We start from the raw sequence: 19,865 nt of genomic DNA, 5'->3' as shown, positions 1-19,865 counted from the left end.
TTCCTGGGCTTATTCTTGCACTTGTATTAGTAATACGGAAATAAAAGCCTGAGGGAAAAGTTGAATTAGTATTTCCCAAAATAAATTTTCCACATACTTGGCTAAAGCTGATATGAGCTGTAGGGCTCAGGGAGAGGAAAGGAGTCTAGCTATCATGGGTCCATCTGTCATGAGTTAAAGAGACCAGAACCAGGAGGAAGTCGCATGACTGATTGTGATCACTACTAATTTAAATACCCTCAACCCGGCCCTCCAAAAAAATCTGTAATTTTGGTAGTGAGTTTTTTTCAATGTAGGATAGGATCCTCTTTGTAGGGTTGCCACAATAAGATGTTGTTTCCTACTCTAGCTAAATTTTTGTAAAGGCTTTAGATTTAAAATTTTACTAATAGTTCTCTGATACTTTAGTGTTGGCAAGAAGAACAGAGAAATGCTTCACGGGAGATATAATCCTATAAGCATGGAAATTCATCGGTTTTATAATTATCTGAATAGCTAAACATGAGTAATATGTATATATATATATTTGGATATATACATATACAGAAAGAGATATAGATCTATATAAACTCTCCATGATGTTTACTATTTTTTCCCCTTTAGAGCGTGTTTCACCCACAATCCCTATTCCCATTCAAGGTCAGTATGATTTTTATGACTGTAGTTCTGTTGCTGGGTCATTCTCCATCATCTATAATGTGCAAAACATACAACGGGGGATACATATTCACAAAATTCACATACAATAGAAATCCTTTTTTTTTCTTTAAACCTTCAGAAGAAAGTCAATCAATTGTCCCCACACCAGTTGATAGCCTGTAACAGATCTGTCATCTGACTCAAGTTGGTCAGTTGTTGGCAAGATGATGCCAAGCTCAGAAAGCAATTTTCTCTTCAATTAATATGTATGACAGGTAACTGTGGATTCACACATTTGGAACACAGCCAGTTACGTTCTGCAGCTCATAAAAATACGAATCCTTTAACTGACCACCCTCATGTTTGGAGGCTTACACAATCTGAATCTGAAGTCCTTGGTATTGTAAAAATGAATTTATCTAGTGCTGTCAAAGTTTGAACTCACCCAGATTACAAGGACATTCATTTTTCTTAAAATCTTGGCCAATTTGAGGGCTTTTCCTTTTAAACATAACTCTTTTAGAAAACACAAATGAAAAAATAAGGTAATCATTCTGTATTCCTTTTCATAAATCTTTCCACACACTCAAATTAAATTTCGCCTCCTACACCACATTTAGATGCAAGTTGCAGCCCCAGCCTTCTAGCTTAAGGCTATTTAAAGGCAAATTGGCAAATAAAATTAAAACAATAGAAAAAATCTGAAATGAAACCAACCTACCATTGAAATTAAATTCCAGAAAAGTGATTTGCAAATAACACTCAAAGACCTGAGAAAAAATGGAGAGTAGGCCATGCGGGGCCTAGTGTGGAAAAAATAAATCTAATTAAACAAGATTATTGTATACACTATAAAAGAAGTGTGCTCAGAATTAAAGGTAGAAAGCTGCTGTTTTATGAGTTTGAAGACGGATCATGTATCATTAACACTCCTCCAAACTAAAAATTAGGTCAGAATTGGGTGAGGATATTCAGAGTGTCAATGTTATGTTTTACATATGTACATATTCACATATATGCAAACTTATTTTAATTATATTTGCAATGAGGATTGCAAGGTTTCAAGGATCAACTAGACAGCTTAATAAAAAAGTTATTCTTAAACTTTAAGAAGGGTCTAAACTATTTTTAGAAGAACTCTGTTGAATAAAATTGTTCCCTAAAACATTAATGAAATCTGTTTCTTATCCCAGTTACTAAAAATAAGACTTAAAATGTGCCTGTTTTTTAGGCTTGACGTGAAACTTAGTGCTCATGGAAAATATCCCATTTTGAATTCCTGACATGCCAGTTATTTTAAGACGTTTATCTTCTAGTGTTGCTGCAGAGATTGACACCATTTTATCACGTTGCCATCTTGCAAATATCTTGATGTGACAAACACATACATACACTTTTGTCCCAATGGATAACATTTTCACCAAAGAGGTCATGCTCCGTCCAGGATGAGCTTTGAACATTGTCACTATGCCTTTGTAAGAGCAGTTCTACAGCCACAAACTCAAATATTTATCTGATCATGCTTTATGATGTATATATAACATGGAACAAAATGAAGTCAGTCACGATTCACAAAGGACAGCTGTTGGATATTGAAAAACAATCTGGACCAGGAATGGAGCATGTTGGATTTTGTTGAACTCGATATTTTCCCACAAACTGAATTGTTGATTGGAGAATGACCCTAGTTTGATTTGACGTTGTAGATAGACTGTAGATAGCTTCTTTAGATCCAATAGTTCTAGAGAATATAGTTTATCTCACTACTAATACTTTGGGCTTCTGCTGGTAGAAATTGAAAAGCTGTTCGTGGAGACTTGGGATAGCTGATGTGTGAGGCTGGTAGAGAAAGATAATGCCCTCTTAAGTTCCCTGTTTCTTACAAGGACTTTAACTTTGTAGAGATCAAATCCTTTTTTTTTTTCTCTTCTGTCCAATCAAGATGGCAACCCGTGTGAAATGCAGTTTTCCGTGAACAAAAATTAACATATAGGATCCTTAATTCTTTTTATAGTTCCACTGGAGTACCAAAATATCTATGAAAAGTATGCCTACCTCACTCTGGTCATATTTATAGCACAAAACACCTTCATTTAATTACATACTGTATATTGTCATCATCTAGGTAGAATCCTATGTCTCAACCCTGAAGTGCTTAAGGTGTCTATAAGCACCTGGTTGATGCAAAGGTCCTTTTCCATCCACCCATCATAAAAAAGAGAACTTTCCCTTCCCAGTAACAGAAATGCATGTTTAATTTCAGCTGCTTCATTGTTAATATCTTTCACTGGAGGGTCTCCCCACCCCCAGCCCCACTCTACATGGCTCATCAAGCTGACTGAGGATAAACATCAGAGTCGCAGCAGGAACGCAGTCCTAAACCCCTTCAAGCTGTGATTAAACAAAAACAAGGCTCAATAAATCAAATGTATTTCTCCTGGGTTTCCTTCATCATATTGCTTGATTTTCTGCAGTGATAATAATAATACTGGAATTACACCAAAGGATAATTTGTATTGTCTGTGGCCAATCAGAAATTTTCAAATGTCCTTTCCTATTCGGCCAAAAACAAGACAAAAAAAAAAAAATCAGTGTGCTTCCCCACTTCTTAATTTAAAAGATATACATAAATAAATAAAATAGCGTTCCATCCTTGATCTGTTTCTGATAGGTGTTTTTTCCCCATTAATTTTAATTTAGGTTTATTTATTCTGAAATGAGTCCTGAATTGCATATATTTGCATAACTACCTCTGACTATATCGCTGCAGAAAATCCACTGAATTGTAAAATGAGGAAAGAATCAGCTCTAAGTGACTGAGGGAACTTTTCTCACTTTGTTAGGCTCAAATCGTTTCCTGAGGCCTCTGAATCCTGGGAAGTGACGATACTGCTCTTGTCTCCTCCCCATGATCTCACTTGTGCATAGCCTTTCATGATGGAAAACTGCTAGAGATGCCTTCACATTTAGAAGGACCACAGGTTCAAAATGAGGTGACAAAACCATTGCAGAGATTTAAAATGAAGTAAAAGGAGAGAAGGGACAAGGACAAATTACCACTGTGTTGTTTTTATCACCCTCAGGTGAGGAATCCCCTTGAGTGTGGGACTCTCTGGACTCAATCAGCCCATCTTTCTTCCACCACTGCAACTTTAAAAAAAATTAATAACCCTGGAATGTGTCTCACTTGCTTGCCTCCCATCTCATTATTTATCCCAAGTGAACAGCCTTTCTATTCACTAACCTCGCGTGGCGAGTGGGTTTGGGAAATGCTGAGATTATCTTCCAGGCTCAGGCTTTGCACTGGGTTTGTTCACAGCTGCTTGCCATTCAGTTCCTGTTTTTCCATTGATAAAACACATTGCACATGGCTGGGTTTGCATGACTAATACAGCTGTCTAAAGCTTTCTCAGGAAACAAAACAAAACCCCCCAAAATTAAAGTTAAAAAAAAATTAAAATCCAACCCACAAACAAACCAGGCGTGCAGAAATCTGAGGTCCACCTGGCATGTTTCCTTCCAAAGGGAGCCTGGTGTTGTTATGGGTGGGCCTGGCTTCAGAACAGCCAGATTCCATCTCCAGTAGGAGGCCATATACCTGCCCCCACCTGGCACTCCCAGACCAGACTCCACTCGGATGGAAGGAAACTGGGAGAAAAATCCTAAAAATCAATGCATGCTGTAAAGATAACTAAATAATCCCTACAGCTTCATTTATTTTCTGTAGGATGTTATCCCAGGTATCAATGAGAAAATACCTCTTTTCAGCTCCTTATTATAACAGCAGTGCCATCTCCTATAATAATAATGATAATAACAAAGCTAACATAGGCAGTGGGCGTCTCATGTACCAATAGAGTTCTGAGGGTTTTTGCATGTATTAACTCAATTAATCCCCACAATCCTAAGAAACTAACATGCACCTTCCCCTGCACTTTTTAATGATCAAAGTACACCCAAATTCCAATCTACACCTCGCGGCATCCAGGGACATACATAAATCTATAGTGCATTATAAATAACAATTGTGAATGCATTTGCGTTCATTAGATATGTATCTGTCTAATGAATTTTAAACACTCATCTAATTTATTTTGTGTATTATAATGCTTGTAATACACAACACTTTTACCTTAATATCCGTACACTCTTACAAAGTCTATTTCCAGACATACTCAACACAGAGACGTATTCCCGACTCACACAGATTTATATGAAAGCATTCATCTTTAAAAAACATGAGCAGAGCTATCTGGCATCAGCACATCTAATTTCACACACTTACTCAGGCTGATTTACATACACACCTCTGTTAATCATGGATAATTACTAGCATTGTTCTCTTTAATTCAGTTTTTCCAACTGTGAAATGGGAAAGAAATTATATTTTTCATGCCTACAAGCTCAGAGTGTTTTTTAAACAATATACAAAAGAGAGCTTCAAGTTCCTAGAAAGAAAGCATATTGAATATAAAATAATCATGCTCACATACACATACTTCTTATAATTTTTAAAAGTACTGATATTTAAAGACACACTTGTATCAGATTGCCTGGGTATTAGCTAGCTACAAGTTCAGTGTGGCTTCATTATAGTTTGCTTCTAGGAATGTCTGAAATGCCCACTGCTAACAGGTTTAAATACGGAAGTATCCCAAGGCCAAATAAAAAACATTGTTTATTATTTTTCACCAATATCCTAACATTACACTTAGAGAAGCTTCACATTGCACTGTTCTCTATTGTGTGGCGCACGCACACACACACACTCATACTTTCAGTGAGTGCTTATCATGCACATTACCACCTGTCAGACTGATCCAACGTCATCACTTTACAGAACCCGCCCTTTTTTCTGGTCAAAGGTGTAAAGCACATCCCAGGGAAGGTTTTAGTTTTCAAACACGTTTCTCTTTTCCCACTAGCTGGTGGGGAAAAAGAGGGCCTTGCTTTTTTACTGATAGTACTTGGAAAGGAGTGTTAACACAAATTTACAGCAAAATCATGGGCCCAGACCAACACACGTGAAGATCATGAAGAGCTGACATTAGTACCTGACGACCATCTCTGATTCCCTTACTGGGAGCAACACGCTGACTTCCTCCTGATTTTCTTCAGAGGCTGGGAACCAAGTGGGATAGTTGTGCCAATACTTCACCTAGAATCCATACTTCACCTGCCAACACAGTGATTCTGACCCACTTCTCCCTGTTGAATCCATTTCTGTGCCTTACTCTTCTCAGCTCTGCATTCTTCTTTCCGCTGTGTTCCCTAAACAATTCTGGTCCTCTCCTTGCTCAAATTTGCCAGCAAGAATAAACCTGAAATGTATTCACACTGTTATTTAAATGCCCAACAGCTGCTTGGAAGTGTTACCTCTCTCAGAATTTACATTTAGCTTCAAGCTAAATGGCTAAAAATCCTACAGCATCAATTTAAAGGTAGGAGAATTTTTCGTACCGAGACTCTTCTCTAATGCCTTTTCCTATTTTCCTAGTCTGTTTCTGCCTACACCAGTCAGACTTTCCAGGTGATCTTCCTGTACTTAGGCTTTGCTGTGCTATGTAGATTTCGAGAGCCAGCAGGGATTTGAAGATGAATATTTTTTTTGAAAATCCTAGCTCCCACTAAATTTTAATTTGATGGACATATTTCTCTTCTATGAGCTTTATGGGAAAAAAAAATCTTTCAAAGTAACAATTACATTTGGGGATTAAGTTTAAGTAATTGACAGTCTTGTCTTTTTAATTAAAAGGAATAAAGCTGCCTAAGAAGAGCTCAGTGAGATTTGCAGCAGAAAATGTTGGCATGATGCCCCAAAGGGTGAGAAGACCAGGATCTGGAATGGACAGAAAATGCTGATGCAGGTCTCTCTGGTCTCTCCAGTGCACCCCCAGCAGAGCTGGCCTTGGTGTTTGTATCCGTGTGCCATTTAGCAGGAGGGAAGCACGGTGTTGTGAGGAGCCTTGCTGGGTGTAGCCAGGAAGGAAGTCCTTTCTTCGGGGGCTTTGCTCTATGTTCAGAGACATTGTATGGAGCAGGAGGCCTTGAAGGAAGTGGCGCTACTTAGAGTCAGAAAGAAAGAATACATACTCTTCCAGGAATTCAAACACTGACAGTGTCACCCCCTGACGAATGTCCTAGAATAGCCCCCCAAAGCATAAACTTGAATTTTAGTCTGCCCCTTGGCTCTCTTTCTTTTTTACCTGAGATTTGTATTCCTGCTCTCTGTACTTCTTGATTTTCTTTTTCTCTATATTTTATACTATATTCACCTCACATTGCATATATACTTTTTCTTTGACATCCTTCAAATAAAACCAAAGAAAAAGTTTTGATAGTAATTCATTCACTTCCAAACACTGGTTAGCAGCCATGCAAGCAAAGCCATTACCCCATCTATCTGGAGGACACAGCTACTTCTGAAGAGGCAAGATACAAATTAACCTTAGTAACAACTTCCCTTATACACTCGCTCTATCCTCACAGTGGTCTTTCATCATCACAAGTCATTTGTAGGTATTAAATTAAACGAGCACCTCCGTCAGGGGGGAAGAAATCAGCTTAAGTGGTCCCACCTTACATCTCCCCTTGTCTACTGCTGTGAAGAAACACACCTGCCAAGTAAGAACGCAGCATGACATAATGAGCTTGGAATTCCAATTTAAGGTGTTCATATGTACCCAGATGTATGATGGGAGTAGGCAGACCACTCACTAGGACTCCACTGAGAATTGTCAGCTTATATCCACCACAAATCAGTGGGGGGAGAGACTTTACAAGTCATTTATCATGCTTCCTAATTGGACCCTGGGGAGCCAAGCATCGCCATAGTTCACTACACTGTTTTGCTTATTACTATGCTGATTGTAGACGAAAACGCTTCCCACATCTCTGTAACACATATGTATGTTTTAACCCCTAGACATTACCACTAACAGAGTATCTTTATTATAAATCATAACTGTCAGTCCATTCTACTTTAACAGTCCCATGCTTGTAACAATGGTTCTAAATTAACCACTCACCTTGCAAACCTTGCAGTTTCAGTATGACTTTTTAAACTGCCTAAGAGACATTGTTTGGGGGCAACAGTAGCATCTTGTGGGTTTAAAAAAAAAAAAGGAAATAGCTGTGTCTTGGCTGACTGTCCATTCTCTGTACTATCCCATCCTCTTTAGCCCACAAAGCACCAAGCATTCCCAGCCATGTTCTATGTTGGAAAGTTGCTTGGCCATTCTAAAATGTTTTCTCGATTATACATGTAGAGTTTTTATGACTTGGAAGCAGGGAATGTTTGGAGAACAGAAACAACTATATAAAGAAAGGAAGAAAGAAAGAGAAAGAGAGTAAGGGAGGGAGGGAGGAAGAAAGAAAGAGAGAGAAGGAAAGAAAGAGAGAGAAAGAAAGAAAAAGAAAAAGGGAAGGACGGAGGGATGGAAGGAAGAAATCAAATGGTATCTTGTGTGTTGAATTGTAAGTTAGAAAGTAAATTGGGAGATTTGTTCTATTTTCCTCCCTGGAGTTCCAGAACACAGGTAAGTTCATCACTGAAAGCTGCTCATTGTTGCAATGCTGAGAAAGAGCAATCTCATTCATTGGAGGTTGGTTTTCCCTTAGAGAATCAACCCTCCTGTGCTAAATCGGTTCAATTAATAGTGTGACTTCTTGTTCTGTATTTACATGTACTCTCCACCTGCTTTTGCTTTGTAGAGTTTCTTTTAGAGTCCACGTTTTCTTTTTCTTGAGATTTCTAACCATTAGGAACACAAGAAAGAGACTTCATTCTTGATGGGCAGTGCAGGTAATTTCTGGCCCAGCTTACCTGACAATGCACAATATGTTAATCACACCATTCATTCACTCGAAAAAATAACTATGCTAGGACCTTCTATGTGCCAGACTCTGAACGTCGTCTTGGGAATGCCTGTGGAGAACAAGCTAGACACAGCCTCTGCACTAATAGAGCTTACAGACAAGATGGGGCAGTGGATGATGTGTTAAGCAGTCATAAAAAAGTTCGCTAAGTTTAGGACACCTGTGTAGTATTTGGGGAGCACAGGATAGGGACACCTTAGCTAGCCTGGACTGATCAGGGAAGGCTTCCAGGTGAAAGGGAAGTTTAAAAGGCAGAAAGGACAAAAGAGAGGAGCAAACATTCCAGCACATACCAAAGTCTAGAATTCAGAGAGAGCTGAACAATATTAAGCCTAATTAATTTTCAAAATTTGAAAAAATATAACTTTTCCCAAATAGTTTCTTACTTCTCCTATTTTGCATCTGGCTTGTTCTAAAAAGAAAAGACATGTGGTAAACCAGTGGGGTTAAAGGTAAGAGAATCTGCATTCCCACCTCTGTTACCGTCTTAGGACAAGAAAGCATCTGTTGGCTTTGTTGTATAGACATGTAGTGATCCTGCATACCGTGTGGTAGGTAGCACTATGCCGGATGAGTTTTCTGGAAAAAATGCTGAGTGCCTATTATCTGGCAGAACGTTCTAGAGAAAACGTTCAGCCTCTCAACAGAGAGGTTGGCTGGTAAATTTTAATTGTAGTTGTAGGAATGGTCAGGTTGTAAGGAGCCATCAGTATTTTCAAGGAGCTGCTCCAGAACCTGGTGGTGATGTTATATTTTGAGTCAATGACACAGCAGGAGTATGAATTACTGAGGCTTCCGGGCATTCTGAGTAATAAAGTCACTTGGGAGAGGTCCAAAGCAGAACCGCCTTTACCAAGTTCTGGACTGTGGCGGTTAGTGCCATAGACATGGGTCCAAGGGTAACTCAGAGCACACCACCGTTTTTAATCCCTTATCTTCTAATTTCCAAGAGCCTTAGAAGCCCTCGGAAATCTCACAAATTCATTTGTTATCTCTGCATCCAAATTCTGCAGGCCAGTTACCTTGTTTTATGGTACTTGAAATTTTTTTTTTTTTTTTTGAAACATACAAAATGAAAACACACATTACATGGATTAAAGACAGTCTGGAATACCTTAGAATTTAAATCTAAAATGTATTCTAAAAGAGATCTGCAATTCACAATTTAGGGCTGGGAGATGAAAAGAGAGGAAGAAAACCAGAAAGGATGAAAATCTCTAGAGACCTACCCACACCTGTGCTTTTAATCCTTTTTAGCAAGTCAAATAAATGAAGGCACAAAAGGCTTTAAAATATACATAAAATGTATGTTTTTAAACAGGAAAATATAATCTGCTTTGTACCGACAGCTAAGTAGATTTGGGGCTGGGACGTAGTTCTTTATTAAAATAGAAGACTGGTCTTTAATTCCACAAGGGCAAAAGGCCAGGATAGTACCCACAGGTGCAAAGGGCATGCTCTAGATACAAGGGCAGAAACGCTTGTTTCTTCCGTAAGACAGAAACTGCACGCCTGGCCCTAATACCTTACTGACTGACAGCTGATTCAAATAAATTTACTTCTGGAGTTTGTCTAATCTTATATGTATTTTTAGGTGGAGTGGCCCAGGGAAACCTTTATTAAACTTAGACCCTTGGGCATTCTCTAACATTTTAATTCATTGATTATTAAAAATTAAATTTCTCAGGCTAAATAAGAAGCCCGTAGGATTTGAGGAAGCTGCCTTGCTGTAAGAGACTTAATGAAGCCCTCTCTTTATGGTGGGAGTGCTCAGCGAATCCCCACTTTCTGTAACAACCCATCTCACCATTGAGCAGAGCCCATAGAGGCTAAAGTTACATCACATACACACATAAAGTGCAATTATATCAAGCCTACGGTCAGAAGGACCTCATAAACCCCTATAATACATTTTTTATTGCATTGTCATTTCATGTTGTTAAGACTATGTTCCTTATAGAAACTCAGCCTTACCTATCTTAGCTTCTGTTTAGTTTTGCTCTATGATACCAGCCAACTAAAAGAGTGAGAAAAAAAAAATTCAATCTCCTTGTAACGACGTCAACCCAAAGCCAAATATTATTTTCTTTTCCCTAGATTTAGAGGGTTTTTAAAAATGCATTGATTTGTTTTTATAAATACTTTTCTATTCTGATAATGAATGTTATGCATTCTCATTATGGAAGAACTTGAAAATACGTGAAACTATAAAGAAGAAAATAAAGATCAGATACAATCTCTCTCCTCAGAGATAACATCATTAATATGACATAAACAAATGTTTCATCTGAAGGTTTGAGCTTAAAAGAGTTAAGTTAGAACACCTAAGCCATTCTGTTTTCTGCCCTTTCTGAGGCTGGGCATGTGTCTGTGACTTGCCCAAGCTCACAGCCCAGGCAGGCCCGGGAGTAGCCCCCCTGCCCCGGGTCCGGGCTCTCTCCACAGCGACAGACACACTTGCAGCTCTTCCAGATCCCAGTCAAACCTGACTCTTCCTACCAGAGGTTTCCCTTGTGTCCCTTCCAGGATTTCCAGTGAGAGTTCCCCTTTTATAAGTTTGTCTCTTTTTAATGAAATGAGCATTTAAAACATTTTTTTCCTGATGCTCTTTACTGTAGAACACTTGGTTTCCAGGGGATTGGTCCATAAATTCATGAGAATAAACAATGAGTCTCAAATATTTTCTTAGAAGACTTTATTTAGTTGAGAGAGAGAGAGAGCACGCACGAGCAGGGGGAGGGGCAGAGGGAGAAGCAGACTCCCCACTGAGCAGGAAGCCCAATGTGGGGCTTGATCCCAGGACCCTCGGATCATTCCTGGGATCAGGACTTGAGCCGAAGGCAGACGCTTAACCGACTGAGCCAACCCAAGCGTCCCTGTGAGTCTCAGATATTTTATTCACATTATACAATAAGAAATTATGTCAGCATTAATTTTGTTTGGGCTTATTCTTTCTTTCAATTAGAAGTTATCACCATATGCCCAGAGTGACAAATATTTGGCTAAATCTTTCATGGCTCCAACTCACTCCTAAATAGCATCAAACACATGAAGTCCATTTTAGGCCAACTGTTAAGGGGAAAAGCCCTCAGAAGTATTTGAAAGTAAAGTGTAAGATTCCTTTCATGACCTGAAGTTAGCTAAGGGAAGCCAACATCCTTCCTCAAATATTGATGACATGCTAAGACTTCTTAGTCTCCCCCAGCCAGTTTGAAATATTCTCTTAGTAGTTAGGATATTAGTCCACCTATAAACTAACTAAGAAAATAGAAATCAGGGTACCTGACTGGCTCTGTCTGCAAAGTATGTGACTCTTGATCTCAGGGACGTGAGTTCAAGCCCCATGATGGGTGTAGAGGTTACTTTAAAAACAAACAAACAAAAAACACAGCAACAATAGGAAAAAAAAAAACCAACACAAAACAAAGAAGGAATAGCCTTAAGGTTAAGGTTTAGACCTATTTCTCTCTTTTGGCTTTTTCCCCCTGAACTACGCCCAGAATGGTTACTGTGATTCTCAGAGAACATTACTCCAGAGGTATTAGGCATTAGGGTTTGTACAACATGAATATAGGAAGTAGGAGAAAATAAAAAAAACTCTAACAATCTAAACAGAAATCACAGGCATATCTTTTTGTATGTCAAAAAAACAATAATAATAATACTTGTAAGTAAAAGTTGCCTAAAGTCTCTGAGTGGAGAAACCTGCGAGAAAGAAATTAATAACTTTCTAAGCTTGAAAGCGGCTTTGAAAATTGAATTAATTAATGTACTGCTTTTAAACCACTATAATAATAAGGGTTTTGTTTTTCAAAACTGTGACCAAAAAAAAAAAATAAAATAAAAGCCAGAGCACATAAAACATAAATTCCCATCGAAGAACCTTATAAATGTTATGCTTCAGGTCTTCATCATCAGTGAAAGAGGAAGAGGCAGCACGTCGAATCTTCTTCATTTCCTTTATTAAATTTTTTAAGGATTTTAACCCCATGCCTCTCTCCCTTGTTCCAGGCAACTGGAGGGTAAAATCCCCATTGAATTTGGACCTTCCCTCTCTTCTGAACATACAGTCTTACTAGATCTCCCAGAAGGAAAAAAAACAAAAAACAAAAAACAAAAAAACAGTGCAATTAATTATTTTAAAGTCCTCAAACTAACATGTCATTTTCAAAACCTAAAGTGCATCAGATGACTAGCCTTATACAAAGAGTTGTGCCGTACACAACGGAAGAGGGAATATTCCCTTGTTCAGATGGCGGTGGCAGATTAGAAAGTGAGCTGTTCATGTTCAAGTAAACATGGAACTAGAACAACCATACACAAATGATATAGACCCCAAAGCTCTGTACATCTTACCTGGGACGGGGAATGAGTGCTTAGAAGCAGGGAGTTCGAGGTAAGTGGTTAAGAGTCAAGAGTCAAAGCACTGAAAATCAATTCTCTTTACGGATTTGTTGTACCCTCATCTTGACTGTACCAGATAGAACTCAAAGAAGACAAAATGCCATAATTGTTCAGAAACATAGACTTGAACATTCCCTAGGGCAATAAGGGATTTTCCAAATTGTAAACTCTGTAGAGTTTCCAGGGATGCATTTCTCTCACTTTCATATCACTCACTTCAATTTCTGGGCAGAGAGAGAGGCAGAGAGAATGATTCACACCACATCATGGAAGATGAGAGGTAAGAGGTCTTCTGGTCTTTGAACAATAAAAGAAGCTAGGGTTTCTATCTTCTAAGGTTTCAATTTTCATTAGTCAAGAGGATATTCTCTTTTTTATTTCTTTTTTCTTTTTTTAGAGAGGGAGAGATGGGAGCAAGGGGCAGAGGGAGAGGGAGAGAATCTTAAGCAGGTCCTACGCCCAGTGTGGAGCCCAACTTAGGCCTCAGTCTCACGACCCTGAGATCATGACCTGAGCTGAAATCAAGAGGCAGACACATAACCAACTGAGACACCCAGGTGACCCCAGGCCAGAGGATATTCTTAAGTAAACCTCAACCACCCAGAAAATTTTCTACCTGGCCGAATTGGGGACTGATGAAAGGACTTCCTCATCCCATTTGGCTCTCCAAATGCCTGATTTCCCAGCAAAAATTTTGCCTTTCCACCAAGGCATGGTGGTTCCAAAAGAAGAACAGAATCTTCCTCTACCTAGAATCCTAGCTAGGATAGATCTTGAGGTACTAAATGATTCAATTGCTCTTTCATTTTTTCATTCCTTCATCCACTCATCTATGCATGGGCATTTATTCAGGAAATCTATTGGACACCTACTCCATGCTAGAGAAATAGTGAGCTGAGACTACACTAGTGAACAAGGAAGACACGGTCTATGCCAACTGAGAGGCTGAATCAGCTCTTTCCGATGCTGTGTGTTTGTCTAACATGGATGGGTATAAAGAATCTGAAAGTTAAAAGTCAAAGACAGGTTAGAATAAATGTGTCATGACACTTGCCTTTTCTAGTACTAAATTCTTTCCCCCATTGCCTCCTTGTACCCCATCAGCAGGAACTAAAGTCTAAGCATTTGGCAATAATGCTTCTAGAGAATTCTAGAACTTTCTGTGTACTAAACTCACCCACAAAGTTTTGTTCATTGTATTGCTACAATAGATTTATCTTTTTATTCTTTGGACTTGCACTGCCATGCTTACTTGTTAAATGTATTTGCTAAAGCATGTACTTTTTGTACCTTTATACCTAAGAGGTATAAAAATCATAGGTTTCAACTGTATTCTAATGAGTGTGTCCAGGAAATCCCTACAGAAATAATATCCTTGCCAAGTCAGTTTTACTCAAGAATTTGGAATCACCTTAGCACTACAAAAGGAAGAATAATTCTCAGTTGCTTAAGGACAACAAATTTTTTTTTCTTTTCTGTAAGAATAGGAAAGACTCCTTTTGGAAATGTAGCATTTCGTGCTGGCTCTGACTGAAAGAAGTTTTTAATTTTCCCACTATTGCCACCTGGTGGACAAAGGCAATTTCTTTAGACAGCACATAGGAACATATCTTTGTATTACCACAAGATGGCAGCACACAACCAAGTTTTCAAAATGCCAGGCTCAAAACATTCAAGGTTTTGCTTCTCAAAACAGAATGTTCTATTCCAACAGAGAGGATGAATAGGAAATAATAGTACAAAATAAGCACTCTGTTTTGTTTTCCTAAAGATAAATGGAATTCCAAGTCTTGAGATCATTAATTAGTGTTTCAATCAAAAAGAATGAAATCTTGCCATTTTCAACAACGTGGATGGGAGTAGAGGGTATTAAGCTAAGCATAGTAAGTCAGTCGGAGAAAGACAAATATCATATGATTTCACTCATATGTGGAATTTAAGAAACAAAACTGATGACCATAGGGGAAGGGAAGGAAAAATAAAATAAGATAAAAGCAGAGATGGAGGCAAACCATAAGAGACTCTTAACTGTAGAGAACAAACTGAGGGTTGCTAGCGGAGAAGGGGGTGGGGGAGATAGGCTAGAGGGGTGATGGATATTAAGGAGCGCACTTGTTGGGATGAGCACTGGGTGTTGTATGTGGGTGATGAATCACTGGTTCTGCTCCTGAAACCCCAGTGCTGCACTGTTTGTTAACTAACCTGAATTAAAAAAAAAAAAAAAATCATTAGTGTTTCACAAACCGGTTTATTTATTGCAATAGGGAGGGCTTCCTAAAATTTAACTCATAACCTAGTTTGCTTTTAAAGTTATTTCAAGCAAATGCTATTTTTTGTGCTATTTTCTTCATAGAGTATAATATTTGGACAATGTTTTAAAATCTTTCTTTTAATGAACACTTTTTAATTAATTAGCAGGGGAGTTTCTGTTCCCTAAGAGAAATATTTAGACATGTAGACTCTTATCCAGGCCTGTGTCACTGACTGGTTCACCCAGGCATATTGCTGGTTTTCTCCTGACCAAAATGCTGCCTGGTCAGTCTGCCTCCCTATCACTTCAGTGTGCTAACTAACATCTCTTGATGTTTCGTTCATCCTTACTGCTGCAGTAGATTTTTTTGTTATTATTATTCTTTGGATCTGCACTGCCATAGCTTACTTGTTAAGATATATTTTTCTCTTTTCCACCAAACTGACAGTCCTCTCTAAAGGGGATTTTACCACAAATCTGATAACAATAACTCTCATTCATTGAGCACTTACTATGTATCTAGCAGCATTCTGAGTACAGTATGATAATTAGTTTATCTAACCAGTAGCACGAATTTATAAGGAGCACGTTGATTAAATTTGTTTTACAGATAATGAAACTTAGGCAAAGAGAGGTTGAGTGCTATTTTCTAGCTTAAGCAGAACCATTGGTCTTCCTGCCTGCCCAGGTTCCCGAACACTTGCTTGGAATTATTCCCGTGAGGCCTGTGGATCAGGGATGGAGCAGGGGAAACCAAGTATTCTTGACATAAAGATGGTCCCGTTAGGGATCTAGGCCTCTTTGGGTGAAAAACAATCATTCCATGACCTTGTAGCACCCTTATAAATTCCAAAGAATGATAAATTGAAAGATTTGACCAAAGAAAGAAGGGAAGTTGCCCTTTGCACAAGAGCAGAGCCAAACTGTCCCCAGTTGATACTGAATCATTGAAATATCCCAGCGAGAACCCTGGAGTTATATAGGCTATAGTTCCATAGCCTTGCTTTCCTAAAAACACCAGAGGGGCATTGTAGGATAGTGGAAAGGTTCGAGTTGGAGAAGTGAGAGCCCTAAATTTCAGTCTCAGCTTTACTCTGACCCTGGGTGACTGATCATACAATTCTAAGTACGTTCTCTACAGTGCCTTTTCAACAATTTTTAAGGCAACATATTTATTTCAAAGAAAAGTAGTCAGAGTAGGTATTATGAAAGAAAATAAGTGGCAGTGTGTTTAATATACAATTGAAACATCAGTAGTCTGATGATCAGCATAGTCAATAGGTAGAGTTGTTTTATAAACAAAACAGTGATTCTTTTTTTTTTTATCTTGATGGAATCTGGCTTCACTTCTGCAGTAAGAGTGACATTGGTTTCTGGCTTCTGCTAGGAGAGGAACAGAATTCTCACTACATCCTTCTGTACAGGCTTCCACACAGAAGACTTCCATTACCTGTGCAAGGAACAGACTAACTCTTCAAAGACAGAAGGACAGGCGCCAGCGGCTCTGAGCGTCTTCAGACGTGCATCTAGAGGCCCACCAGCAATCACCATACAAAAGAACATTCACACTAGGATCCCCCAACCCACATCTACCCAGCTTAGGCAGACTGTCCTTATGTGTAGATACAGTTTGCTGTTGGGAGCAGCCTGGCTTACATGCTGTTTGAGGGCTTCTCCTTGTGACCTCCTTTGGATAGACAAATGGAAAATCTGTGAAGGAAATGGATTGCACCGAACCTCAGAAATTTTGCAGACCTAATTCTGAAGATCTTTGTGCTAAATCAGATCCTAAGTTAGCTACGCAGGCTCTCTGTTGTTTTAACAGTCTCAGGCTCTGTTAGGAGGATGCTTGGCCTATATTTATTTTTCTCATATTTCAGTGATTCTAAATCTGCTCTGGCCCATTGTGCATTCAGAGTGCCTTCACGCATTGGCCATACTACAAGAGGGAACAGGAGCAGAGACAGCCCTGCTTCCTTGGAACTCACAGTCCAGTAGCGAAGACAAGCATTAATCAAAACATCAGACAAAGGTATTTAAAATTAAAACTGAGATGAGTGTCATGAAGGAGAGCAGAGCTTATAAGAAAGGGACTTAACTTTACTAAGGAGACTAAGGAAGACTTCCCTAACTTCTGAAGGATGAGTGGGATTTCTAGTAGTGATAACATTGGGCCATTAGCCCTACAACAACAACAAAAAACATGATCCCATGGAGAATGAAGGAAGGCTTGTGGGCTGGGATGCAGAGATGATGAGGCTGGAGAGATAAGGGAGGAGAGCCATGGATGCCATGCTAAGGATTTGGGTCCTGGATTTATCCTGGAAGACGCAAGAAAGCATGAACAATTTTCAAGCAGGACAATGAGGTAACCAGATGTCCAATTCAAAAAGCTCTCTTTAGCTTCAGAGTTCAGTCACTTTACTTCCTTAGTGAAAGTGTGTTATTGGGGGTGCAAGGTCATGTCCTGATCACAGAGAAGACAATCCATATCCCACAGCCATGGTTTGGGCTCCTATATCTAACTTACCATTCAGCTGGTCCTGAAAATCAAAGTGGTAGCCTATGGAAATTTTCGACATTTACTTCTAAAGATCTAACAGTATTGTTGTTTAGTTGATAAAGTTACTCAAAAGGGAATTCATGTGTTTGACCACTATGAGCTCTTCCAACCCTGAGATTTATACATTTAACAAGTATTTATTGAACACATACTGCATGTCAGACTCTAATCTCGGCACAGAAATACAATGGTTGACAAGTCAGATGCCGTTGCTGCCCTCACAGAACATTTATTCTAATGGAGGAGATAAACTTTAACCAAGCAAATAAGTAAATTTATAAAATGATACCAACTAGTGATAAATGCTAAGAATATTAATAAAACAGGGTAAAGGAATAGAAAGTGACCTAGGGTACCATTTTGATAAGGTGATGGGAGAAGTTCTTCCTGAGTTGGTGTCCTTTCAGTAGAAATCTGAATGAAATGACTGTGTGGGCCATGCAGAGATCTGGGGAAGAAACATTGCAAGCGCATAAAACAACAGGTGCACAACTTGTAAAGCTGGAAAGGATTTAGTATGTTAGGAGAAAAGCAAGGTCAACTGGCTTGAGTGGAGTAAACCAGGGGCAAAATGGCAGGAGGGGGTTAGAGGCCAGACACATTCTATCATCCCATTAAATTGCAGTCAAGAGTACTTCTACATGCCATTCTCAGAGTTCTTGTACTTGTCTATACACATAACATGTAGCATCAAGTGTTTGTAGTTGGAAATTATTTTTGCCACCTCCAACTGAACAACATTTGTTCCAACAAAACAATCTCTTTCCGTGTGCCTTTCTTTCGATCTCTACCAGTACGTGTTCCTATTAGAATGTTCTTTCCACCTTTTGTCCCATTCTCCTTTCAGTGGAGAGTACCAGATTACCTTTGTGCTTATTCTCAATTGATAAAAAAATTTTTATCTGTTTTTTTTTGTTTTGCTAAATGTTTCTTTTTTAGAAATTGGCACCACCATGCACTTCAAGCAAAAAGGTATGGTTCTTATTTCTGATTACCTACTGTATGTTAAAATTAAGATTTCTTAGCCATATATTGGAGTCTTATACTCTTGAGTTTATTTCATCTCAATAATTTGTGATAATAATTTCCATAACATATTTGCCACTATGTTTCCCAGATTGTGAACTTTCTCAGTCACAAAAAGCCCTGATCCAACCTGTGACCCCTATATCACTTTTGACAGCTATTCCTTTTTAAATCTCTGGAACTGAACAAGTTATCCCCCTCCCACTTTCCATATCCTAAGTGGCCATGGTTAACCCTTGCTGAGCTGCACTCTTGGTAATGTTCCCTGCCCAGTGACTGGGCTCTCGTAAGAGACAGAGAGCCTACTTACTGTCCCTTGTTGGCTATTAAAATAGATACATTGCTAAAGGAAATAGAGTAGCATCTCCTAGAATGAAGCATTGAACAGTTAATATTCTCCCTGCCTCAGTGTTCTCACAGGTCTTCCTATAACCTCCCCCTTCTGCAGTACACCCAGCTGCTGGGGTCTCCCAGGAACAGCACCACATGCATCCATCAGCCCATGACACAGTAATCACCCACCTCTCCCTACAAAGGCAATGCAATCAGGGGAAAACTTCATGAACTGAAACCTACGATGCAAACAGTGACCAATTCTGAGGTGCCCTCTTTACAAGTCCAACATAAATCCTTAACAGTATCTGTCCCCAGACCTGTATGGCCAGACAACAGCCTCCTTAAGTCCTCATGGCCACTCACTTGGATTGGTAATTGTCTCGTATGAAGATGGTTTCTTCTCTGGGCCCCAAAGGGGATGAGACAACCCAGGTCATTCTCAATTGTGAAAACCTATTCTTGTGGGACTTAGACCCTACCAGTGACCAGCATCCACAGAGATTATGTACACTTTGTTGCTTACTCCCAGGAAAGGGTCAGCACCTTGTTTATGGCCAGCTCTAGCAAGTCTTCACATAAGGCAGCAGAGACGAAGCCACCAGAAATACATACATCGAACCAAGATCATTTGGGGCAAGGTGTAAACCCGTGTCCCTTTCAGCCCTTCTTCTCTCCCCAATGCCATGATTATCAATTACGTGTGAATTTTAAGCGGCTAGTGTTAGTGGAACATATGACATCTTAGGGTGTTGGAGAAACAGGGCGTAG

General features: G+C 39.1%; 1 protein-coding gene across 3 annotated transcripts in view; it reads left to right on the top strand.

The window, feature by feature from the left end:
- The window catches only part of LSAMP (limbic system associated membrane protein), a 645,767-nt gene that overhangs the window by 613,217 nt on the left and 12,685 nt on the right, over positions 1-19,865 (top strand). Inside the window, exons 7-8 of one of the 3 annotated variants that reach the window (XM_078066398.1) lie at positions 604-639; positions 18,675-18,707. The exons of 1 other annotated variant lie outside the window; for it this stretch is intronic. In XM_078066398.1, the coding sequence (XP_077922524.1) occupies positions 604-639; positions 18,675-18,707 (69 nt within the window). The remainder of the gene's footprint in view (positions 1-603; positions 640-18,674; positions 18,708-19,865) is intronic. One more of the 3 variants, XM_078066400.1, reaches the window with a different exon arrangement.

This window comes from Halichoerus grypus, chromosome 1 (assembly GCF_964656455.1).
Source record: "Halichoerus grypus chromosome 1, mHalGry1.hap1.1, whole genome shotgun sequence".
Lineage (NCBI taxonomy): Eukaryota > Metazoa > Chordata > Mammalia > Carnivora > Phocidae > Halichoerus > Halichoerus grypus.
This window is presented reverse-complemented; position numbering and strand designations above follow the sequence as displayed.